Source organism: Neovison vison, chromosome 12, assembly GCF_020171115.1.
Source record: "Neovison vison isolate M4711 chromosome 12, ASM_NN_V1, whole genome shotgun sequence".
Lineage (NCBI taxonomy): Eukaryota > Metazoa > Chordata > Mammalia > Carnivora > Mustelidae > Neogale > Neogale vison.
In genome coordinates, this window is record NC_058102.1 from 125,072,907 (window position 1) to 125,092,192 (window position 19,286).

General features: G+C 36.2%; 1 protein-coding gene across 3 annotated transcripts in view; it reads left to right on the plus strand.

Annotated features, from left to right (window-relative positions):
* The window catches only part of STAM (signal transducing adaptor molecule), a 90,964-nt gene that overhangs the window by 59,232 nt on the left and 12,446 nt on the right, over positions 1-19,286 (plus strand). For 2 of the 3 annotated variants that reach the window (XM_044228239.1, XM_044228240.1), the window contains 6 exons: positions 298-392; positions 8,806-8,894; positions 11,148-11,235; positions 11,457-11,511; positions 12,071-12,224; positions 14,442-14,617. In XM_044228239.1, coding sequence (XP_044084174.1) covers positions 298-392; positions 8,806-8,894; positions 11,148-11,235; positions 11,457-11,511; positions 12,071-12,224; positions 14,442-14,617 — 657 coding nt within the window. The remainder of the gene's footprint in view (positions 1-297; positions 393-8,805; positions 8,895-11,147; positions 11,236-11,456; positions 11,512-12,070; positions 12,225-14,441; positions 14,618-19,286) is intronic. The other variant, XM_044228241.1, reaches the window with a different exon arrangement.

Consider the following 19,286-nt stretch of genomic DNA (forward strand, 5'->3'; position numbering starts at 1 on the left):
AACTACCTGAAGTTGAAGAGATCTCTGTTTTGGTGAGCAGAGTTCAGAGCCTTGTATTATATCCTCAAAGCATTCACCAGCCTTCCAAAAGATAAAGAGCTGTGTGTTTAACATTCTTTATTTTCTCTTGAGGCTTCATCTTCTATTCGTAATAATGGTACATTCATTTCTTCCCTCCTTAGATTGTTGGGGGATTCAAATCTAGTAAAAATGCAGGTTAAACACTATAAAAGGTAGAGATTTATAGAGATAAAAATCTTTATTATAATCAAGGTTTTCTTTCTTGCTCCTCATTAGTGATCCCAACTGGTGGAAAGGTGAAACCCATCAAGGCATGGGGCTATTTCCCTCTAATTTTGTGACTGCTGATCTTACTGCTGAACCAGAAATGAGTAAGTATTTTCCAGTCTGTAAGTGGATGATAATCCACAACTGCCTTTTTTTTTTTATTCTATTTTTTTTCAGTGTTCCAAAATTCATTTCATTGTTTATGCATCACAGCCATTGCTCCATGCAATATGTGCCCTTCATAATACCCACCACCAGGCTCATCCATCCCTTAACCCCTCCCCTCCAAAACCCTCAGTTTGTTTCTCAGAGTCCACAGTCTTTCATGGTTTGTTTCCCCCTCTAATTTCCCCCAACTCACTTCTCCTCTCCATCTCCCACTGTCCTCCATGTTATTCCTTATACTCCACAAGTAAGTGAAACCATATGATAATTGACTCTCTCTGCTTGACTTATTTCACTCAGCATAATCTCTTCCAGTCCCGTCCATGTTGCTACAAAAATTGGGTATTCATCCTTTCTGATGGAGGTATAATACTCCATTGTATATATGGACCATATCTTCTTTATCCATTCGTCCATTGAAGGGCATCTTGGCTCTTTCCACAGTTTGGCAACTGTGGCCATTGCTGCTACGAATATTGGGGTGCTTTTCACTATATCTGTATCTTTCGGGTAAATACCCAGTAGTACAATTGCAGGGTCATAGGGTAGCTCTATTTTTAATTTCTTAAGGAATCTCCACACAGTTTTCCAAAGTGGCTGCACCAGCTTGCATTCCCACCAACAGTATAAGAGGGTTCCCCTTTCTCCACATCCTCTCTAACACTTGTTGTTTACTGTCTTGTTAATTTGGGCCATTCTACTGGTGTAAGGTGGTATCTAAGTGTGGTTTTGATTTGAATCTCCCTGATGGCTAATGATGATGAACATTTTTTCATATGTCTGTTAGCCATTTGTATGTCTTTGGAGAAGTGTCTGTTCATATCTTCTGCCCATTTTTTGATGTGATTATCTATTTTGTGTGTGTTGAGTTTGAGGAGTTCTTTATAGATGTTGGATATCTGCCCTTCGTAGTGTCACTTGTGAATATCTTCTCCCATTCCATTTTTGTTTTGTTGACTGTTTTCCTTTACTGTGCAAAAGCTTCTGATCTTGATGAAGTCCCAAAAGTTCATTATTGCTTTTGTTTCCTTTGCCCTTGGGGACATGTCTTAAAAGAAGTTTCTGTGGCCAATGTCGAAGAGGTTACTGCCCATGTTCTCTAGGATTTTGATAATTCCTGCCTCATGTTGAGGTCTTTTATCCATTTTGAGTTTATCTTTGTGTATGATGTAAGAGAGTGGTCAAGTTTCATTTTTCTGTGCATAGCTGTCCAATTTTTCCAATAACCCTTTATTGAAGAGACTGTCTTTATTCCACTGTATATTTTTTCCTGCTTTGTTGAAGATTAGTTGACCATAGAGTTGAGGGTCCATATCTGGGTTCTCTATCTGTTCCACTGGTCTATGTGTCTGTTTTTGTGCCAGTACCATGCTGTCTTGGTGATCACAGCTTTGTAGTAAAGCTGGAAATCAGGCAACATGATGCTCCCAGTTTTGTTTTTCTTTTTCAGCATTTCCTTAGCAATTCGGGGTCGCTTCTGGTTCCGTACAAATTTTAGGATTGTTTGTTCCTGCTCTTTGAAAAATGGCCTTGGGTTGGCATTGAAAGTATAGGTGGCTCTAGGCTGTATAGACATTTTAACAATGTTTATTCTTCTGATCCATGATCATGGAACGCTCTCCCATCTTTTTGTGTCTTCTTCAGTTTCTTTCATGAGTGTTTTGTAGTTCCTCGAGTACAGATTCTTTACCTCTTTGGTTAGATTTATTCCCACGTATCTTATGGTTCTTGGTGCTTTAGTAAATGGAATTGATTCTCTAATTTCCCTTCCTATATTTTCATTGTTAGTGTATAAGAAGGCAACTGATTTCTGTACATTGATTTTGTATCCGGCCACATTACTGAATTGCTGTATGAGTTCTAGTAGTTTGGAGGTGGAGACTTTGGGTTTTCCATATAAAGTATCATGTCATCTGTGAAGACAAGAGAGTTTGACTTCTTCATTGCCAATACCATTGAATGCCTTTTATTTCTTTTTGTTGTCTGATTGCTGTTGCTAAAACTTCTAGTACTATGTTGAACAAGAGTGGCGAGAGTGGACATCCTTGTCATGTCCCTGATCTCAAAGGGAAGGCTGTCAGCTTTTCCCCATTGAGGATAATATTTGCTGTGGGTTTTTCATAGATAGATTTTATGAAGTTGGGGAATGTTCCCTCTATCTGTATACTTTGAGTCGTTTTAATCAGGAACGGATGCTTTATCTTGTCAGATGCTTTTTGTGCATCAATTGAGAGGACCATGTGGTTCTTCTCTCTTCTCTTTTTGATTTGTTCTGTCACATTGATTGATTTGTGAATGTTGAACCACCCTTGCATCCCATGGATAAATCCCCCCTGGTCATGGTGGATAATCTTTTTAATGTACTGTTGGATCCTATTAACTAGGATCTTGTTGAGAATCTTATCTTCCATATTCTTCAGGAATATTGGTCTGAAATTCTCCTTTTGGGTGGGGTCTTTGCCTGGTTTGGGGATCAGGGTAATGTTGGCTTCATAAAAAGAGTCTAGAAGTTTTCCTTCTGTTTCTGTTTTCTGAAACAGCTTCAGGAGAATAGGTATTATTTCTTCTTTGAATGTTTGGCACAATTTTCCAGGGAATCCGTCTGGTTTTGGGCTCTTGTTTTTGGGAGGTTTCTGATCACTGCTTTAATCTCGTTACTAGATATTGTTCTATTTAGGTTGTCAATTTCTTCCTGATTCAGCTTTGGAAATTTAGAGGTTTCTAGGAATGCATCCATTTCATCTAGGTTGCTTAACTTAGTGGCATATAACTGTTGATAATAATTTCTTTGCTTTCTTTTTCTTTTTTTTAAAGATTTTGTTTATTTATTTGATGGATAGAGATCACAAATAGACAGGGAGGCAGGCAGAAAGAGAGGGGGAAACAGGCTCCCTGCTGAGCAGAGAGCTGGATGCAGGGCTTGGTCCCAGGACCCTGAGATCATGACCTGAGCAGAAGGCAGAGGCTTAACCCATTGAGCCACCCAAGTGCCCCATTGATATTAATTTCTGATGATTGTTTCTGTTTCCTTGGTTTTAGTTGTGATCTCTCCCTTTCCACTCATAATTTTATTAATTTGTGTCCTCTCTCTCTTCTTTTGGATTAGTTTGGACAGTGGTTTATCAATCTTACTGATTCTTTTAAGAAACCAGCTTCTAGTTTCCTTGATGTGTTCTACTGTATCTCTAGTTTCTATCTCATTGATCCCTGCTCTAATCTTAATTATTTCCCTTCTTGTATGTGGGGTTGGCTTAATTTGTTGTTGATTCTCTAGTTCTTTAAGGTATAAAGAGAACTGGTGTCTGGATTTTTCAAATTTTTTGAGGGAGGCTTGGTTGGCTCTGTATTTCCCCCTTAGGACTGCCTTTGCCATATCCCATAGGTTTTGGCCCAAAGTGTCTTCATTCTCATTGGTTTCCATGAATTGTTTAAGTTCTTTGATTTCCTGCTTGATCCAAACATTCTTAAGCAGGTGGTCTTTGGCTTCCAAGTGTTTGAATTCCTTCCAAACGTTTTCTTGTGTTTGAGTTCCAGTTTTAAATCATTGTGGTCTGAGAATATGCAGGGAATAATCTCAGTCTTTTGGTATCGGTGGAGCCCTGATTTGTGACCCAGTATGTCGTCTATTCTGGAGAAAGTTCTATGTGTGCTTGAGAAGAATCAGTATTCTGTTTTTTTAGCGTGGAATGTTTGGTACACATCTGTGAGGTCCATCTGGTCCAATGTGTCATTCAATGCACTTGTTTCTTTATTGATTTTCTGTTTCAACAATCTATTACTGAGAGTGGCATGTTAAGATCCCCTACTATTAATGTATTCATATCAGTATGACTCTTTATCTTGATTAACAATTGTCTTACATAGTGACAGCATGGAATAGATTAGGGCAGAAGTGAAAACTGCAGGAGAGGAAGTTAAAAAGGCTATCAGTAAGATCCAGTCTAATCTAAATACTCCAACAGCTAGGGTAACAGAGGCAGAAGATAGAATTAGTGATCTAGAGGACAAACTGATAAGAGAAAAAGGATTAGGAGGAGGCCTGGAACAAACAGCTTAGAAGCCATGAAAACAGATTTAGGGAAGTAAATGACACCATGAAACGTTCCAGCATCAGAATTATTGGGATCCCTGAGGGGGAGGAGAAAGAAAGAAGACTAGAAGATAGAGATGAACAAATTCTCCATGAAAATTTTCCCAATCTGGGGAATAGAACCAGTGTTCATGTCCTCTAGGTAGAAAGAACGCCCCCCAAGATCAACAAATCTAGAAGGACCTTGAGGCCCTTGATTGTAAGACTGATGGATCATAATTTTAGACAAGAGCTTTTGAGAGCAGCTAGGGGGAAGGGATTCCTTACATACAGAGTTAGGTCCATCAGAATAATGTCAGACCTGTCCTCAGAAGTCTGGCAAGTCAGAAAGGGCTGGCAAGACATATTCAGGGCATTAAATGAGAAGAGCATGCAGCCAACAATAAATACTTTATCCAACAAGGCTGACATTCAAAATGGACAGAGAGATAAAGACCTTCCAAGATCAGCAAGATTTAAAAGAGGATGTGACCACCAAGCTGACACTACAAGAAATATTAAGGGGAGGGGTTTTATAAAATGAGAAAGAACCCAAGAGTGTTATAGAACAGAAATTTACAGAGACAATCTATAGAAACAAGGACTTACAGACAACATGATGTCAATAAAAATGTATCTTTCAATAATCACTGTCAATGTGAACGGCCTAAACGCTCTCATAAAATGGCACAGGCTTGCAGATTGGATAAAAGGACAGGACCCATCCATATGTTGTCTACAATGGACCGATTTGGAATGTAAGGATACATCCAGACTGAAAGTGAAGGGATGGAGAAGCATCTTTCATCGCAGTGGACCTCAAAAGAAAGCTGGGGTAGCAATTCTCATATCAGATAAATTAGATTTTAAACTAAAGACTGTAGTCAGAGATAACAGAAGGATACTACATCATTCTTAAAGAGTCTATCCACCAAGAAGATCTAGCAATTATAAATATTTATGCCCACAACTGTCTTCTTAATAAAAGAGTAAAAATTCAGCTTCATGGAAAGTTATAGGCTGAGCTGGGACTCATATTAATTCCTCCAAGGTGTTAATTAAGAATACAGCTTGCTTGCTTGCTTTGGGAGCATGTATACGAACACCAGCCCCAAACTTGGAAGCAGGGGCCTGTAAGCAATATAATGGCTTTCCTAAGCCCCCATGTTAGATACTCAGAAGGGTCCATAACTAATCATGTGAATACCTTTTTGTTTGTGCTGCTAGGGGAAATAAACTAGAAAGTGTCCAAGGAGGAAGTGTGATGTTACTGGCAGTCGTAATAGTTGCAGGAGATGTAACTACTGGTAACTTACAAAAATGTTGGGAGGCAGTTCACTGCATTTGTACGTAGTACTAGAATTCACTGATCTTCATAATGATGAGTTTGGGACTTGAAGATTAAGTCCTAGTTTTCCTCTGTTTAAGGAAACAAATACATTCTAGTGTAGAAGGATTTCCATTAGTGGTTGAAAGGTTTAGAATTTTAAGACTTTGTGTATGTAAGTTGGTAAGCTGGAGTTATGTGGCAAAATACCTCACCTCATTTCATCTTTCTATAAAGCCAGTAGAAGGGATCAAAGAGAGTCATAAGCCATAGAATGCTTGGGTTTTTTTTTTTTTTTAGTTTACAAGAATTTTAAGAAAGGATCTCTGTCTCATAGTCATCTCTTCATTTCTGACAGCATGTAGTACTGAATCTTAATCAAAATACATACTATCTAAATATTTATATGATAAATGGTAAGTATTTGTGTGTATATATACATATGTGTGTGTTTACATATACATATATATATGTAAAGATATATATAAAAGGTAAATTTTCCTTAAATAAGAACACTTCTCTTTCAGGAGAAGGCTTTAACAATAAATCAGACATTACTTTTATCATTGATGAAACAAAGCTGTCTCCTAATTACTGCCAAGTTGTCTCATGTCACTTTATAACCAATTTATGACAGAGACTGATTCCTGATACCCATTCTATTAATGGAGTTCTTTTTTGTTAAAACTCAAAAAATATGTTGTAGAACCCTTTTTAAATGGCAGTGTATTGTGTGCCAACTTTTTAACCTGGGCTTATGGTGGTGATTTTTTGTTTGTTTGTTTGTTTGTGTTTTTTTTGAGGTTTGGATTTTTTTGTTCTAGTTTTATCCTCAGTAAGCTGTTGGAAAATAGGGAATTGTCTTGGACTTCTGTTCAAGATGAAACCCAAGGTCTCATATGGACCATGTAGCCAACTCATCTTTTTCTCTACCATATAGCAGTGCAGCTTTGAAATGAGTATTCTAGCTCGTCTTCCTGTGTTTCATTGTGGACTACTGAAGAGAAGAGCAGGAACAACAGAGCTTCTGTAATGGAGTTGTAGTTCTTGAGCTTGGGAAAGGAGTGTTAGCATGATCTTTTTAGCATTCTTCTTTTTTTCTTTTTCTTTTTTTTTTTTTTAAGATTTTATTTTTTTATTTAAAAGAGAGAGAGAGAGAGAGATCATGAGAGAGGGGGAGGGTCAGAGGTAGAATCAGATTCCCAACTGAGCCCAGGAGCCTGATGTGGGGCTCCATCCTGGAGCCATGTGGGAGTTCCATCCTGGGACTCCGGGATCCTGACCTGAGCCAAAGGCAAATGCTTAATTGACTGAGCCACCCAGGCGCCCCTTCATAGCATTATTTTTCATGAGGAAACAAGCCCACTTTAATGTCCTGTACAAGTACCTGCCCTGCTTAGCTTGTTTTTCTTTAGGAAGTATAGGAAGATGATGTAAAAACATTTATTTTGTGTCCATACATACACACACGTATACTTGCACACACGCACACATATTTGGTAATAGTATTAGTGCCTACGAGAAAAAGCACTGAAAACTTGTGCGTGGTCAGCTATTAAGATGTCAAGTCTACCATGTGTTCTCTTATGGGTAGCAGCCAATGTGTTGCTTTCCCAGCTCTCTACTTGCTAATAGCTCAAGATATGAAAAGCAGAATTATTTCTAACACATGTCTCTTATACTCCCATGGGAAAATAAAATCCGCTAAAACGTATGTGTGTGTATAGAATTTTGCTTTATGGTGACTTGAATGGGATGAATGGAAATTAAATTATCTACATTTTATACAGAAGCTTACAGCACAGAATACATAAGTGGTGTGAGTTCCTGTTCTCAGAGTGAAAAATCATCAGCTGGATTCCAGTATGTGGGCTGGTAGTGCCAGATAGATTGGTATTTAAATCCAATTGTGTCATATATTAGCTTTTTCCTGTGCAAGCATTTTTAATATTAGTGTGCTGCTGTTAACATCATTTTTAAAATGGGCGTATCTCATAAGATGGCAGAAGAGATTCATTTGGGAGGAAATGTAATATTCTATTACGCACATTTAATAGTTCAGTTAATAAATTTCCTTTCCCTAATTCTGCTCTGTTCCCAAACCCCATTTCATCTTAATTCTTAATGTTTTTGTGAGTACTGATTAGCCACATCGGTACAAGGATGAGAAATGCAGAAAGGAAGTTCTTTCCTTTAAAAAGTCATCTCAGTGTGTTGGGGGCCTCTCAGTGTGTTGGGGGAGATGGTTAATTGCTCTATTAATCGTAACCTTGTATTTACTAGTTAATGATATATTGAATAGTTTTTAAGGATTGCTTTGTTAAGCAAGAGAAATATGTGCTTCTGGCCAGTGATTTGCAGATCCCTTCATAACCACATTTTTATTTCAAAGAATAATGTAAATAAAAAATGCAGGCTGATTTCATGGATCACTGCCTATACCACTTATAAAGTTCACTGACCTGGATGTCACTTTCCTAGTTACAAGTCTGAGTGGCTTGCCAGAGAATGTATAGCTGACTTTCCATTTCACTACATTGAAATAGCATGGTCTTTCAAATGAGATTTTTTCTTTGAAGGGACTGGTAATTTAAAGAGGACTTATTTTAATTTGTAGAGTTCATTTCTGACCTTGTAAAACTTTACATTTTGTCCGTCGATTTGCTGAACTCTCATATGTAGTAGGTAATTAATCTTTGTTTCAGAAATATACCTCTTATTTTTACTGAAGTATCTTTTATGGAAAATGTAAAATCTTAAGATGAAGAAATCTTCACAGGATTCCATAAAATAATGTTCTCTCATTATTGCCTAAGTATGTAGTCTAATTATTCCTTAAATTGAGTCTCTGAGATTGAAGGGAATAAAAGAAGAATCCAAATTCTCTCACGCAGTTTAAAGTGCTTTAAAATAGAATTTTATTATAAGGAAAAAATAAATATTACATGTTTTATAGTTAAAACGGAGAAGAAGACGGTACAATTTAGTGATGATGTTCAAGTGGAAACAATAGAGCCAGAACCAGAGCAAGCCTTTATTGATGAAGTAAGTGATTTCCTCTGCGAGAGTTGGTATTCAATACTTGGTATTGAAGTTTAAGTGTTGTTATTGTCGTCTTTAAAAAAAATTGATTGCTTGATTATTGCATGTATTTTATGTTATAAAATTCAAGCAATATAGACAAAGCAAAGTTTGTCCTTGAAACTCTCTAGTCTCATTCTATACCTCATCATTAAAAACCCTGCTTAATATTCCATAGAATGGGTTCATATGATTTAATTATTTTGCTATTGGAGCTTGGGATTTTTGCAGTTTTTTTGTATTGTTTTTTTAATTATTGCAAATAACAATTGTAGAAAAAAATTTTTTAGAAGAATTTATTTATTTATTTGACAAAGCAGGAGAGTACAAGCAGAGGGAACAAGAGGATGAGGGAGAAACAGGACCTCCTGCTGAGCAGGGAGCCCCATGTAGGGCTCTATCCCAGGACCCTGGGATTATGACCTGAGCTGAACGAAGGCAGACACTTAACGACTGAGCCACCCAGGCGACCCTTTAGTAAAAGTTTTTTGGATGAAATCTATTTAATAGACTACGTGACTGTCTTATTTGCAATGGTCAGTACTTAATGCTCTGGAAATTACATCGTTTTTAACATTTTAAGCTTAGGAAAAATGATGTGTCCCCTTTAAAATATTTGAAGGGATTTTGTAGGTTTTTAGCCTTCTTAGGGAGGAGCCATAAACAGAAAATTTGAAGAGTACTCTTAGAGAAAGAGACGGTCGAAGACTGTGCTAAAAGTCAGGGAATCTGACTGGGTCAGGGCAAGTTTTGTTTGGCCAATTTCTTTGCATAAGAAAATGTGTTTAGAGTCAGCCTCATGGTCTGTATAGATATCTCATTTCTTTGATATTAGATAATTTCAAATAGGGTGTAATATTTTATGAATAAAACAAAAAGTAACCACATGTTAGTTGACTCTCTCATGTTAGCTCCACTTCCCTCCCTTTTTTTTCCTTTGCTATAGGCATACTTTTCTGACACATGCCTTCTTTTCTAGGCTACTTAAAATGGAAATTGTGAATCTTTTACATTGAAATATAGTGTCTATTTTAAGATACAAAATTCTTTTGACTTTGGAAGAGTTTTTTTTATATACTTGTGTCGCTTTTACTGTCCAGTGATTAGTTCATCTCTCAAGGTCTTCCTTGCAAAAACAGTTTTTGTTTTGATTTAAATGACTATGTAAAATTGGTAGTCTATTTTACATTTACCTAATATATCTGTGTTTAGTAACATAACCATGTAAAAACCATGCATGGAGAAAACTTTGTTATTATTATAGATTATTCTTTGGTACTCAGTATTCTTTGAAGGTCAGTATTTTGATTCTTAAAAATGTACATATAAGTACATATATACTTGTGTAATATATAGGTGTATTTATATAATGATATAGGTGTATTTATAAATTTATATACAATTGGTTTTTTTTTAATACTCAGTAAGAATATTTTTTTTTCAATTTATTTATTTTCAGAAAAACATTATTCATTATTTTTTCACCACACCCAGTGCTCCATGCAAGCCGTGCCCTCTATAATACCCACCACCTGGTACCCCAGCCTCCCACCCCCCCACCACTTCAAACCCCTCAGATTGTTTTTCAGAGTCAATTGGTTTTTATAAGGAAAGATTCTGAAATAGATCTGAGTCCTTACTTTGAGATGCCTTCCAGCCTTCTCACATAGGAAAATAGAGAAACCACAAATCTTCTTCCTTCCTTTTATGAAAGACTGAAATATTGGTGGAAAGAAAATGTAGAATAAAATCTTATGGCCCTACTTAGAAGGAGAAGAGCTGTAATATAGCTGAGCTATGCCTTGCTAAAACAGCTGCTGTATTCACCATGGTGGAGAAGTAATAATGAGTTGTTAGTCATAAGCAATGCCATCTTAAGAGAGAAGTTACCAAGGCTACAGCTGCTCCAAAACAAAATGACAGAGAAATCCACAGCATGATATAACAGATTGAAGAACTCACACGTTGTAAGTTTAAATATGGCTCTATTTCTTCTCATTTAAGAGAGTCTCTCTTAGCAGTTTCAAAAGTAAGTAGGAAGAGCTTTCAAAGCTCACATGGTACTAAAGAGAACACAGATACTAAATATGTAAAAGCAAAATTGGAGTCTCCATATGAATCACAAAATTTCTCCATCCTTTATCTAATTAATGAAGTGAGACTGTATTGTTGCTTAATGATTTATTGCTTTTTCTATTAACTATTTAATTCCTATAGGACAAAATGGACCAGTTGCTACAGATGTTGCAAAGTACAGATCCCAGTGATGATCAACCAGATCTTCCAGAGTTACTTCATCTTGAAGGTAAACTATTTTCCATTAACTTTCCACATTAAAAAAAATATCAGAGGTATATCTAGTGTTCTGTTACAGAATAGTTTTATATTTAGATAAAATTGAGAATGATATAAAAAATATTAACATTTCTACTCCTCTCTGACTTCGTTTCACTTATATGAATATCCGTGAGAGATTTGCTTCCTTTACTGTGTTTTCTTACATTTCTTTAAATCTCGTTATCTTAGCAATTTGTCACCAGATGGGACCTCTCATTGATGAAAAGCTGGAAGATATTGATAGGTAAAAGAACATTTGCAATTATCTACATTGTATATCTTCTTCCCTCAAGTTCTGTTTAAGTGCCTACTGGGATAGAATTGCCTTTTTATTATTTTTTTATTTTAAAGATAGGCCAAAAGAGCCAGTTCTCATTCAGTTATTTTCTACTATAGATAGGGGAATTAGAATTAGTCACATCTTCCTATTTTTTTTTAAGGTGAGCATTTGTTTGACCTTAATTATATTAGTCTTTTAAGAAGAATAATGGTTACCTATTGTAATCATTATAGTGCTATATGTAGCATTACCAGAGCCCACAAATGACCTACCCATCTGTTATTTACTAGGGACACCTAGTTATTTCAAGGTAAAGTCAAGTACAGTAATATGTGGAGTTCTCCCAGCACAGTACATAAAGCAGTTTTTGTTGCCTTTGAGCTAAAGAACAGGGTATTTTCTGCCATAAGTTTAAATTTTTAGTAATATCTACGTATATTACTTTTTGCTATTTTATGTGCCTTATTTAGAACATCGTATCATTTAAATAGCAATTGTTTGAAATTACTGTGTAATATTTCAGAAAACATTCAGAACTCTCAGAACTTAATGTTAAAGTGATGGAAGCACTTTCACTGTATACGAAGTTAATGAATGAAGATCCAATGTATTCCATGTATGCGAAATTACAGAATCAGCAGTATTACATGCAGTCATCTGGTGTTTCTGGTTCTCAGGTAAGCTTTTAAAAATTCAGGCATATCATTTTATTTTTACCTTTTTAAGATTTTATTTGTTTTAGAACATGTGAGCAGAGGGTGGCACAGAGGGAAGGGGAGAGAAAGAGTCTCAAGCAGACTTCCCGTGGAGCGTGGAGCCTGATTTGGGGCTCATTCTCAGACCCCCCATGATCAAGACCTGAGCCAAAATCAAGAGTTGGATGCTTATCAACTAAGCTACCCAGGTAGCTCCTCAAGTATATCATTTTAAATTCTTAATATATTTGAAATTATTTGGAATAGCTATGTTTTTGTAAAAATGTGAAACTTTCTGAAAGTAATCTTAGTATAAAGTTTAAAAGAATTTTTTACTTGATAAATACAATGTATAATACACTAATTATTCCAGAATTCTTTTTAAAAAATTGTTTTTCTTCAAGTAATCAGAATTACTAATCAAATTAAAAAAAAAATACAGGTTCCTTGGCCCCACCTGAAACCTAATGAATCAAAACATTCAAGAGTAAGGACAGAACATCTATATATTTCTAAAACTTCATATGTAATTACCTGGTTAAGAACCTCATTTTTTGGTCTGATTATTGCTAAAAAATTAATAACTTTTTTTGGGTATCTGCAGTTTTTGATTTTATAGTAAGTTGTTTTAATCTGAATTTTTCCCTCTTCCTTTAAAAAGATATAGAATGTGGGCGCCTGGGTGGCTCCGTGGGTTAAAGCCTCTGCCTTTGGCTCAGGTCATGATCCCAGGGTCCTGGGATCGAGCCCCACATCAGGCTCTCTGCTCAGCCGGGAGCCTGCTTCCCTTCCTCTCTCTCTGCCTGCCTCTCTGCCTACTTGTGATCTCTGCCTGTCAAATGAATAAATACAATCTTAAAAAAAAAAAGAGATAGAATGTAATATAGAGCCCTTTTCCTCCTTAATCACCCTAAGCAACTATTTCAAGAGCACTTTCCCCACAAACTGAGTAAGTTTACTGTCTAGGGAATAATTATATAGGCATTCTACTTTACTTATGCAGAGTGGCCCAGATTTTCTGCAAGTTTTCCCCCGCCCCTTAAATGGCCCACTTGCCCTGAAATGAGAGGCCTGATGCCTGGGACTGAGTAGTCATATTTGAGCAACATGGGGCTAGGTGACAGCTACTCATGGCTCTTGATACCAGTCTGAGAAAAAAAACAAAAACTCTTCATTTGCAAAGTACAAAAACCAATGCATTTAGATTGGAATAGCTCTGTTTATAATTAAGACCTTCTGTATTCTGATATATGGTGAGTCTTAAAAGCTTAAAAAGAAAGCTTCTTTAAGCTTTTAAGCTAAAAAGCTTAAAAGAAGTGCTAAGATGATTGTCTTACCTCCTGATGACTGTGTTACTACTATACTATCTTTACTACTATCTCACCTGGTAGGAGTCTCACTTACGTAGACAGTGGGGTTCTCCTCAAATAAATGAAATGGAAGGATTTAGTGAACACTATAGAAAATTAGAATATTATTTGTGTTTAAGATTTGGGGCATTTAAGAGGTCAGTCTCTTTAGACTAAAATAAGCATAGTTTTTAGATGCCTGAGTGGTCAAATAATAGCCCAGAGACAAATCCAGCCTCCCACCTGTTTCTGTTTTTGTTTTTTAAATCAACTTTGCTGTAACATTCTCACTCTTTTATACATTGTTTCTGGCTGCTTTTTATATGGGCAGAGTTCAGAGAGGCCCACAAAGCCTAAAATATTTATTATCTGGACTTTTGTAGGAATGTTTGCTGACCCCTGCTTTTGAAAGTTAGGTTGCTTTGTGTTTACTAAACTGTAATGTAGGAAATACAGATTGTATATGCAGTCTATGGACATGAAATAGTGAATTCAAAGACACTTCTTAAACATTTTTTAGGATTCCTTTTAGGAAAGTACTTAAAATATCAATATGGAAAGAGAGATGATATTAGTGTAAAATTTCGAGGTAAGTTCCTTTACTGCTTCTATATGAGATAAACACAAGTTTAGCTCATGTTTACCTAAGAAAATCATCAGAAGCCCACTTCACTGAAAAGTATTTTTCTTAATGGCTATCGAAAGAAATAGCTTTTAAAAAGATTTCAGAGATTTGATTGTTAATTCACTGTGTAACTGAATGCCTTTACAAAGAAATTTTAGCATACCTTTTAAAGTCTTAGAAAATGTAATTTATTTATATATATTTTTTTGTCATGAACTGTTCTAGGTATATCCAGGGCCTCCCCAAAGTGGTACTTACCTGGTTGCAGGGAGTGCACAGATGAGCCATCTCCAGAGCTACAGTCTTCCCCCAGAGCAACTGTCTTCTCTCAGCCAAGGAGCAGTTCCACCATCTGTAAACCCAGCCCTTCCCAGTCAGCAGACTCAGGCATCCTACCCTAAGTAATTTGATTTTTGACTATTGTTTTGCTGCTGTTTGGAGTTAGTACTGTTGTAACTCTTTAATGGCTCCATTCACGTGTAACCATAAGAGCTACATAAGAAAAACCTAGGATAGATGCTATCACCAGTACCAGATGGTCAGCCCTGTTTGTGGTTAGGAGTGGGTTCTACTTGAACCCCTGTATTATTGCATTACAAGCCAGTCTTCTGTCTCACTGAATCACTGAACAGCTCTATTCAAGTCTTGGTGTTGTATTTTTAATATTTCCTATCATTTTTCTTTTTATCAAGGTGATATTGGCATATCACATTATATAAGTTGCAGAGGTACATTTTAAGTATGCACTGTAAAGTGATCGCCACTAAAAGTGTAGTTACATCCATCACCATTCAGTTGACCTTCTTCACCCTTTCTACCCAGCCCTTCATCCTCTTCCCCTCTGGTAATCTCCAAGCTGTTCTCTGTATGAGTTTGGTTTGGTTTGGTAGTGGTTGGGTTGTTTTAGATTCCACATATGAGGGGAATCAGTATAATATTTGTCTTTCTCTATCTGACTTATTTCACTTAACAATGCTTTTAAGATCCATGCATGTTGTCTCAAATGATAAAATTTCATTTTTTTTATACCCAAGTAGTATGTATACACTGCATATACTACTGTACACACACACACACACACACACACACACACATCATACATCTTTATCGATTAATTATATCAGTGGACATTTTGGTTATTTCCATTTCTTGGTTATTATAATAATCCTGCGGTGAACATAAGGGTGGATATATCTTTTCAAATCAATATTTTTGTATTCTTTAGATAAATACCCAGAAGAGGATCAACTGGATCATATAGTCATTCTCTTCTTAATTTTTTGAAAAATCTCCATACTGTTGGCTGCATCGCTTTACATTCCCACCAACAGTATATGATGATTCCCTTTTTTGTACTGCCTCATCAACACTTACTTCTTGTCTTTTTGATAATACTCATTCTAATTGGTGTAAGGTGATACCTCATTGTGAATTTGATTTGCATTTCCATGATAATTACTGATTTCAAACATCTTTCCTGTGCTTCTTGGCCATCGTTAGGTCTTTGGAGAAATGTTTACTCATATCATCTTTTCACCTTTTAAATTGGATTGTTTGGTTTCTTGTTGTTGAGTTATTGAACTCTTTATATATTTTAGATATTAATTACCCATCAGATATATGATTTGCAAAAAAATTTCTCCCGTTCAGTAGATTGCCTTTTTGTTTTGATGATGGTTTCTTCCACTATGCAGAAGCTGCTTTTTGTTTTGATGTAATCCCATTCATTCATTCATTCATTCAGTTTTGTTTGTTTCTTTCTTTGCCTATGGCATTAGATCCATAGAGATATTACTGAGACTGATGTCAATGAGCTTATTACCACCTGTGCTTTCTTCTTGGAAATTTATGGTATCAGGTTTTACATCCAAGTCTTTAACCCATTTTGAATTAATTTTTGTGTATGCTGTAAGCTGGTTGTCCAGTTTCATTCTTTTGCATTTGGCTGTTCGGTGTTGCCAGCACCATTTACTGAAGATACTGTCCTTTCTGTATTGTATGTTCTTGGCTTATTTGTTGTAAATTAATTGTCCGTATGTGTGTGGGTGTAATTCTGAGCTCTCAGTGATGTCCCACTGATCTGTCTCTTTTTATACTGACATTGTGTGTTTTGATTACTGTAGTTTTGTAGTATAGTTTGAAATCAGGGAGCATGATACCACCAGCTTTGTTGTTCTTTCTCAAGATTGCTTTGCTTATGCAGGATCTTTTTTGATTCCATACAAATTTTAGAACTATTTGCTCTAGTTCTGTGAAAAATGACCTTGGAATTTCAATAGAGATTGTAATACATTTGTAGATTGCTTTGAGTGGTATGGAGACTTAACAACATTAATTCTTCGAATCCATGAGCACAGAATATCTTTCCATTTATTTGTGTAAACTTCAGTTTCTTTCATCAGTGTCTTATAGTTTTAAGTGTATAGTCTTTCACATCCTTGGTTGAATTTCTTTCTAGGTATTTGATGCAGCTGTAAGTGGGATTATTTTCTTTTTTTTTTTTTCTAATTTAATTTTTAATTTTTTTATTAACATTTAATGTATTATTAGCCCCAGGGCTACACTTCTGTGAATCACCAGGTTTACATACTTCACTGCACTCACCATAGCACATACTTTCCCCAATGTCCGTAACCCAGCCACCCTCTCCCTACCCGCTTCCCCACAGCAACCCTCAGTTTCTTTTGTGAGATTAAGAGTCTCTTACCGTTTGTCTCCCTCCTGATCCTATCTTGCTTCATTTATTCCTTTCCTGCCCCTCCAAGCCCCCCATATAGCCTCTCCTTCCTCAGCTCTTATTACAGTCTTTGGCTTAAAATCTAATTTATCTGATATAAGAATTGCCACCCCAGCTGTCTTTTGATGTCCTTTAGCATGGTAAATTGTTTCCCACCCCCTCATTTTAAATGTGGAGGTGTCTTTGAGTCTATGATGAGTTTCTTCTAGACAGCATATTGATGGGTTTTGTTTTTTTATCCATTCTGATACCCTGTGTCTTTTGATTTACATTTACATTTTAACCCATTTACATTCAGGGTAACTATTGAGAGATATGCATTTAGTGCCATGATATTGCCTGTAAGGTGACTGTTACTGTATATTGTCTCTGTTCCTTTGTGGTCTACGACTTTTAGGCTCTGTCCTTGCTTAGAGGACCCCTTTCAATATTTCCTGTAGCGCTGGTTTGGTGTTTACAGATTCTTTTAGTTTTTGTTTGTCCTGGAAGCTTTTTATCTCTCCTTCTATTTTCAGTGATAGCCTAGCTGGATACAATATTCTTAGCTGCATGTGTTTCTCATTTAGTGCTCTGAGTATATCATGCCAGTTTTTTCTGGCCTGCCAGGTCTTTGTGGATAATTCTGCTGCCATTGTAATTATTTTTACTATTGTATGTTACAGACTTCTTGTCCCAAGCTGCTTTCAGGATTTTCTCTTTGTCACTAAGACTTGTAAGTTTTACTATTAGATGATGGGGTGTGGACGTATTCTTATTGATTTTGAGGGGGGTTCTCTGCGCCTACCGGATTTTGATGCTTGTTCTCTTTGCCATATTAACAAAATTCTCTACAGTAATTTGCTCCAATATACCTTCTGCTCCCCTCTCTCTCTCTTCTTCTTCTGGAATTCCAATTATTCTAATGTTGCTTCATCTTATGGTATCACTTATTTCTCGAATTCTCCCCTCGTGGTCCAGTAGTTTTATTTTGTCTCTCTTTCGCTTAGCTGCTTTATTCTCCATCATTTGATCTTCTATATCACTAATTCTCTCTTCTGCCTCATTTATCCTAGCAGTAAGAGCCTCTAATTTTGATTGCACCTCATTAATAGCTTTTGATTTTAGCTTGGTTAGATTTTAGTCATTTCTCCAGATAGAGTTTCTCTAATATCTTCCATACCTTTTTCAAGCCCAGGGAGCACCTTGAGAATTGTCATTCTGAACTCTAGATCTGACACATTACAAACGTTCTTATTGATTAGGTCCCTAGCCTTAGGTACTGCCCCATGTTCTTTTTTTTTTTCCTGGTGAATTTTTCCGCTTTGTCATTTTATCCCGATAAGAATGTATGAAGGAGAGAATAAAATACTAAAAGAGTGGCAAAGACCCCAGAAAAATGTCCATTAACCAAATCAGAAGAGCCCCCAAATTGTGGTGGGAAGAAAGGTGGTAAAAAGAAGTTCAAAAAAGAAATTTAAAAAAAAGGAAAAAAGAAGAAATATTTATTAGACTGGTGAATAGAACAGAGACACCCACTTAATTTTGGGAGTATTTCGGTCTCTTTGAAGAAACTACCTCCCAAAATTTTAAAGAAAGAAAAACTTACACACACACACACACACACACACACACACACACAAAGGGTATACATGTTGAATGGATGGAATATTACTGTAAAGATGAAAATTTTTAAAAAATTCTAGAAAAGGAGTTGATAAGGTAAGTTGGTTGGGAAAAGAAAGAAAAAGAAAGTGGAGAGAATTTGCTCAGGCTGGAGACTAGAACAAAGCCTTGTGGTAGATTTAGGGTATATTTTGATCTTTTAGAAGAAGCGGTATCCCAGAATTTTTTAGAAGAGAAAACCCTATGTGTATACAAAAATTGAAGTTAGATAACAATGAAGGATAAAATATGAGTATAATAATGAAGGTTCAAAAAGATTTTCTTTTTATGAAGGTATTGTTAAGATAAATGAGTTAAAAAACATTAAAAGAGGAAAGGGTAAAAGTTAAAATAAATTTAGAAGAAAAAAAGTTAAAAAAGTTAGAATAAGAAAAAAATAAAATTAAAAAAAATTAATTAACTTTGCAAGAGTAAAGAATCATGGGCAGAAAGCCATGAATTCCATACTTTGCTTTCTCCTCCTCTGGAATTCTGGTGTTCTCTTTGTTAAGTGAGCTTGGTCTTGGCAGGATTTCTTGCTGATTTTCTGGGGGAGAGGCCTGTTGTAGTGATTCTCAAGTGTCTTTTCCTGAGCCAGATTGCACAGCCCTTGGCAGGGTCCATTCTCAGTAATCTGCTCAGGTTTGCTCTTGGGAGCTTTTGTTCCCTGAATGCTTTCCGTAGAGTTCCAG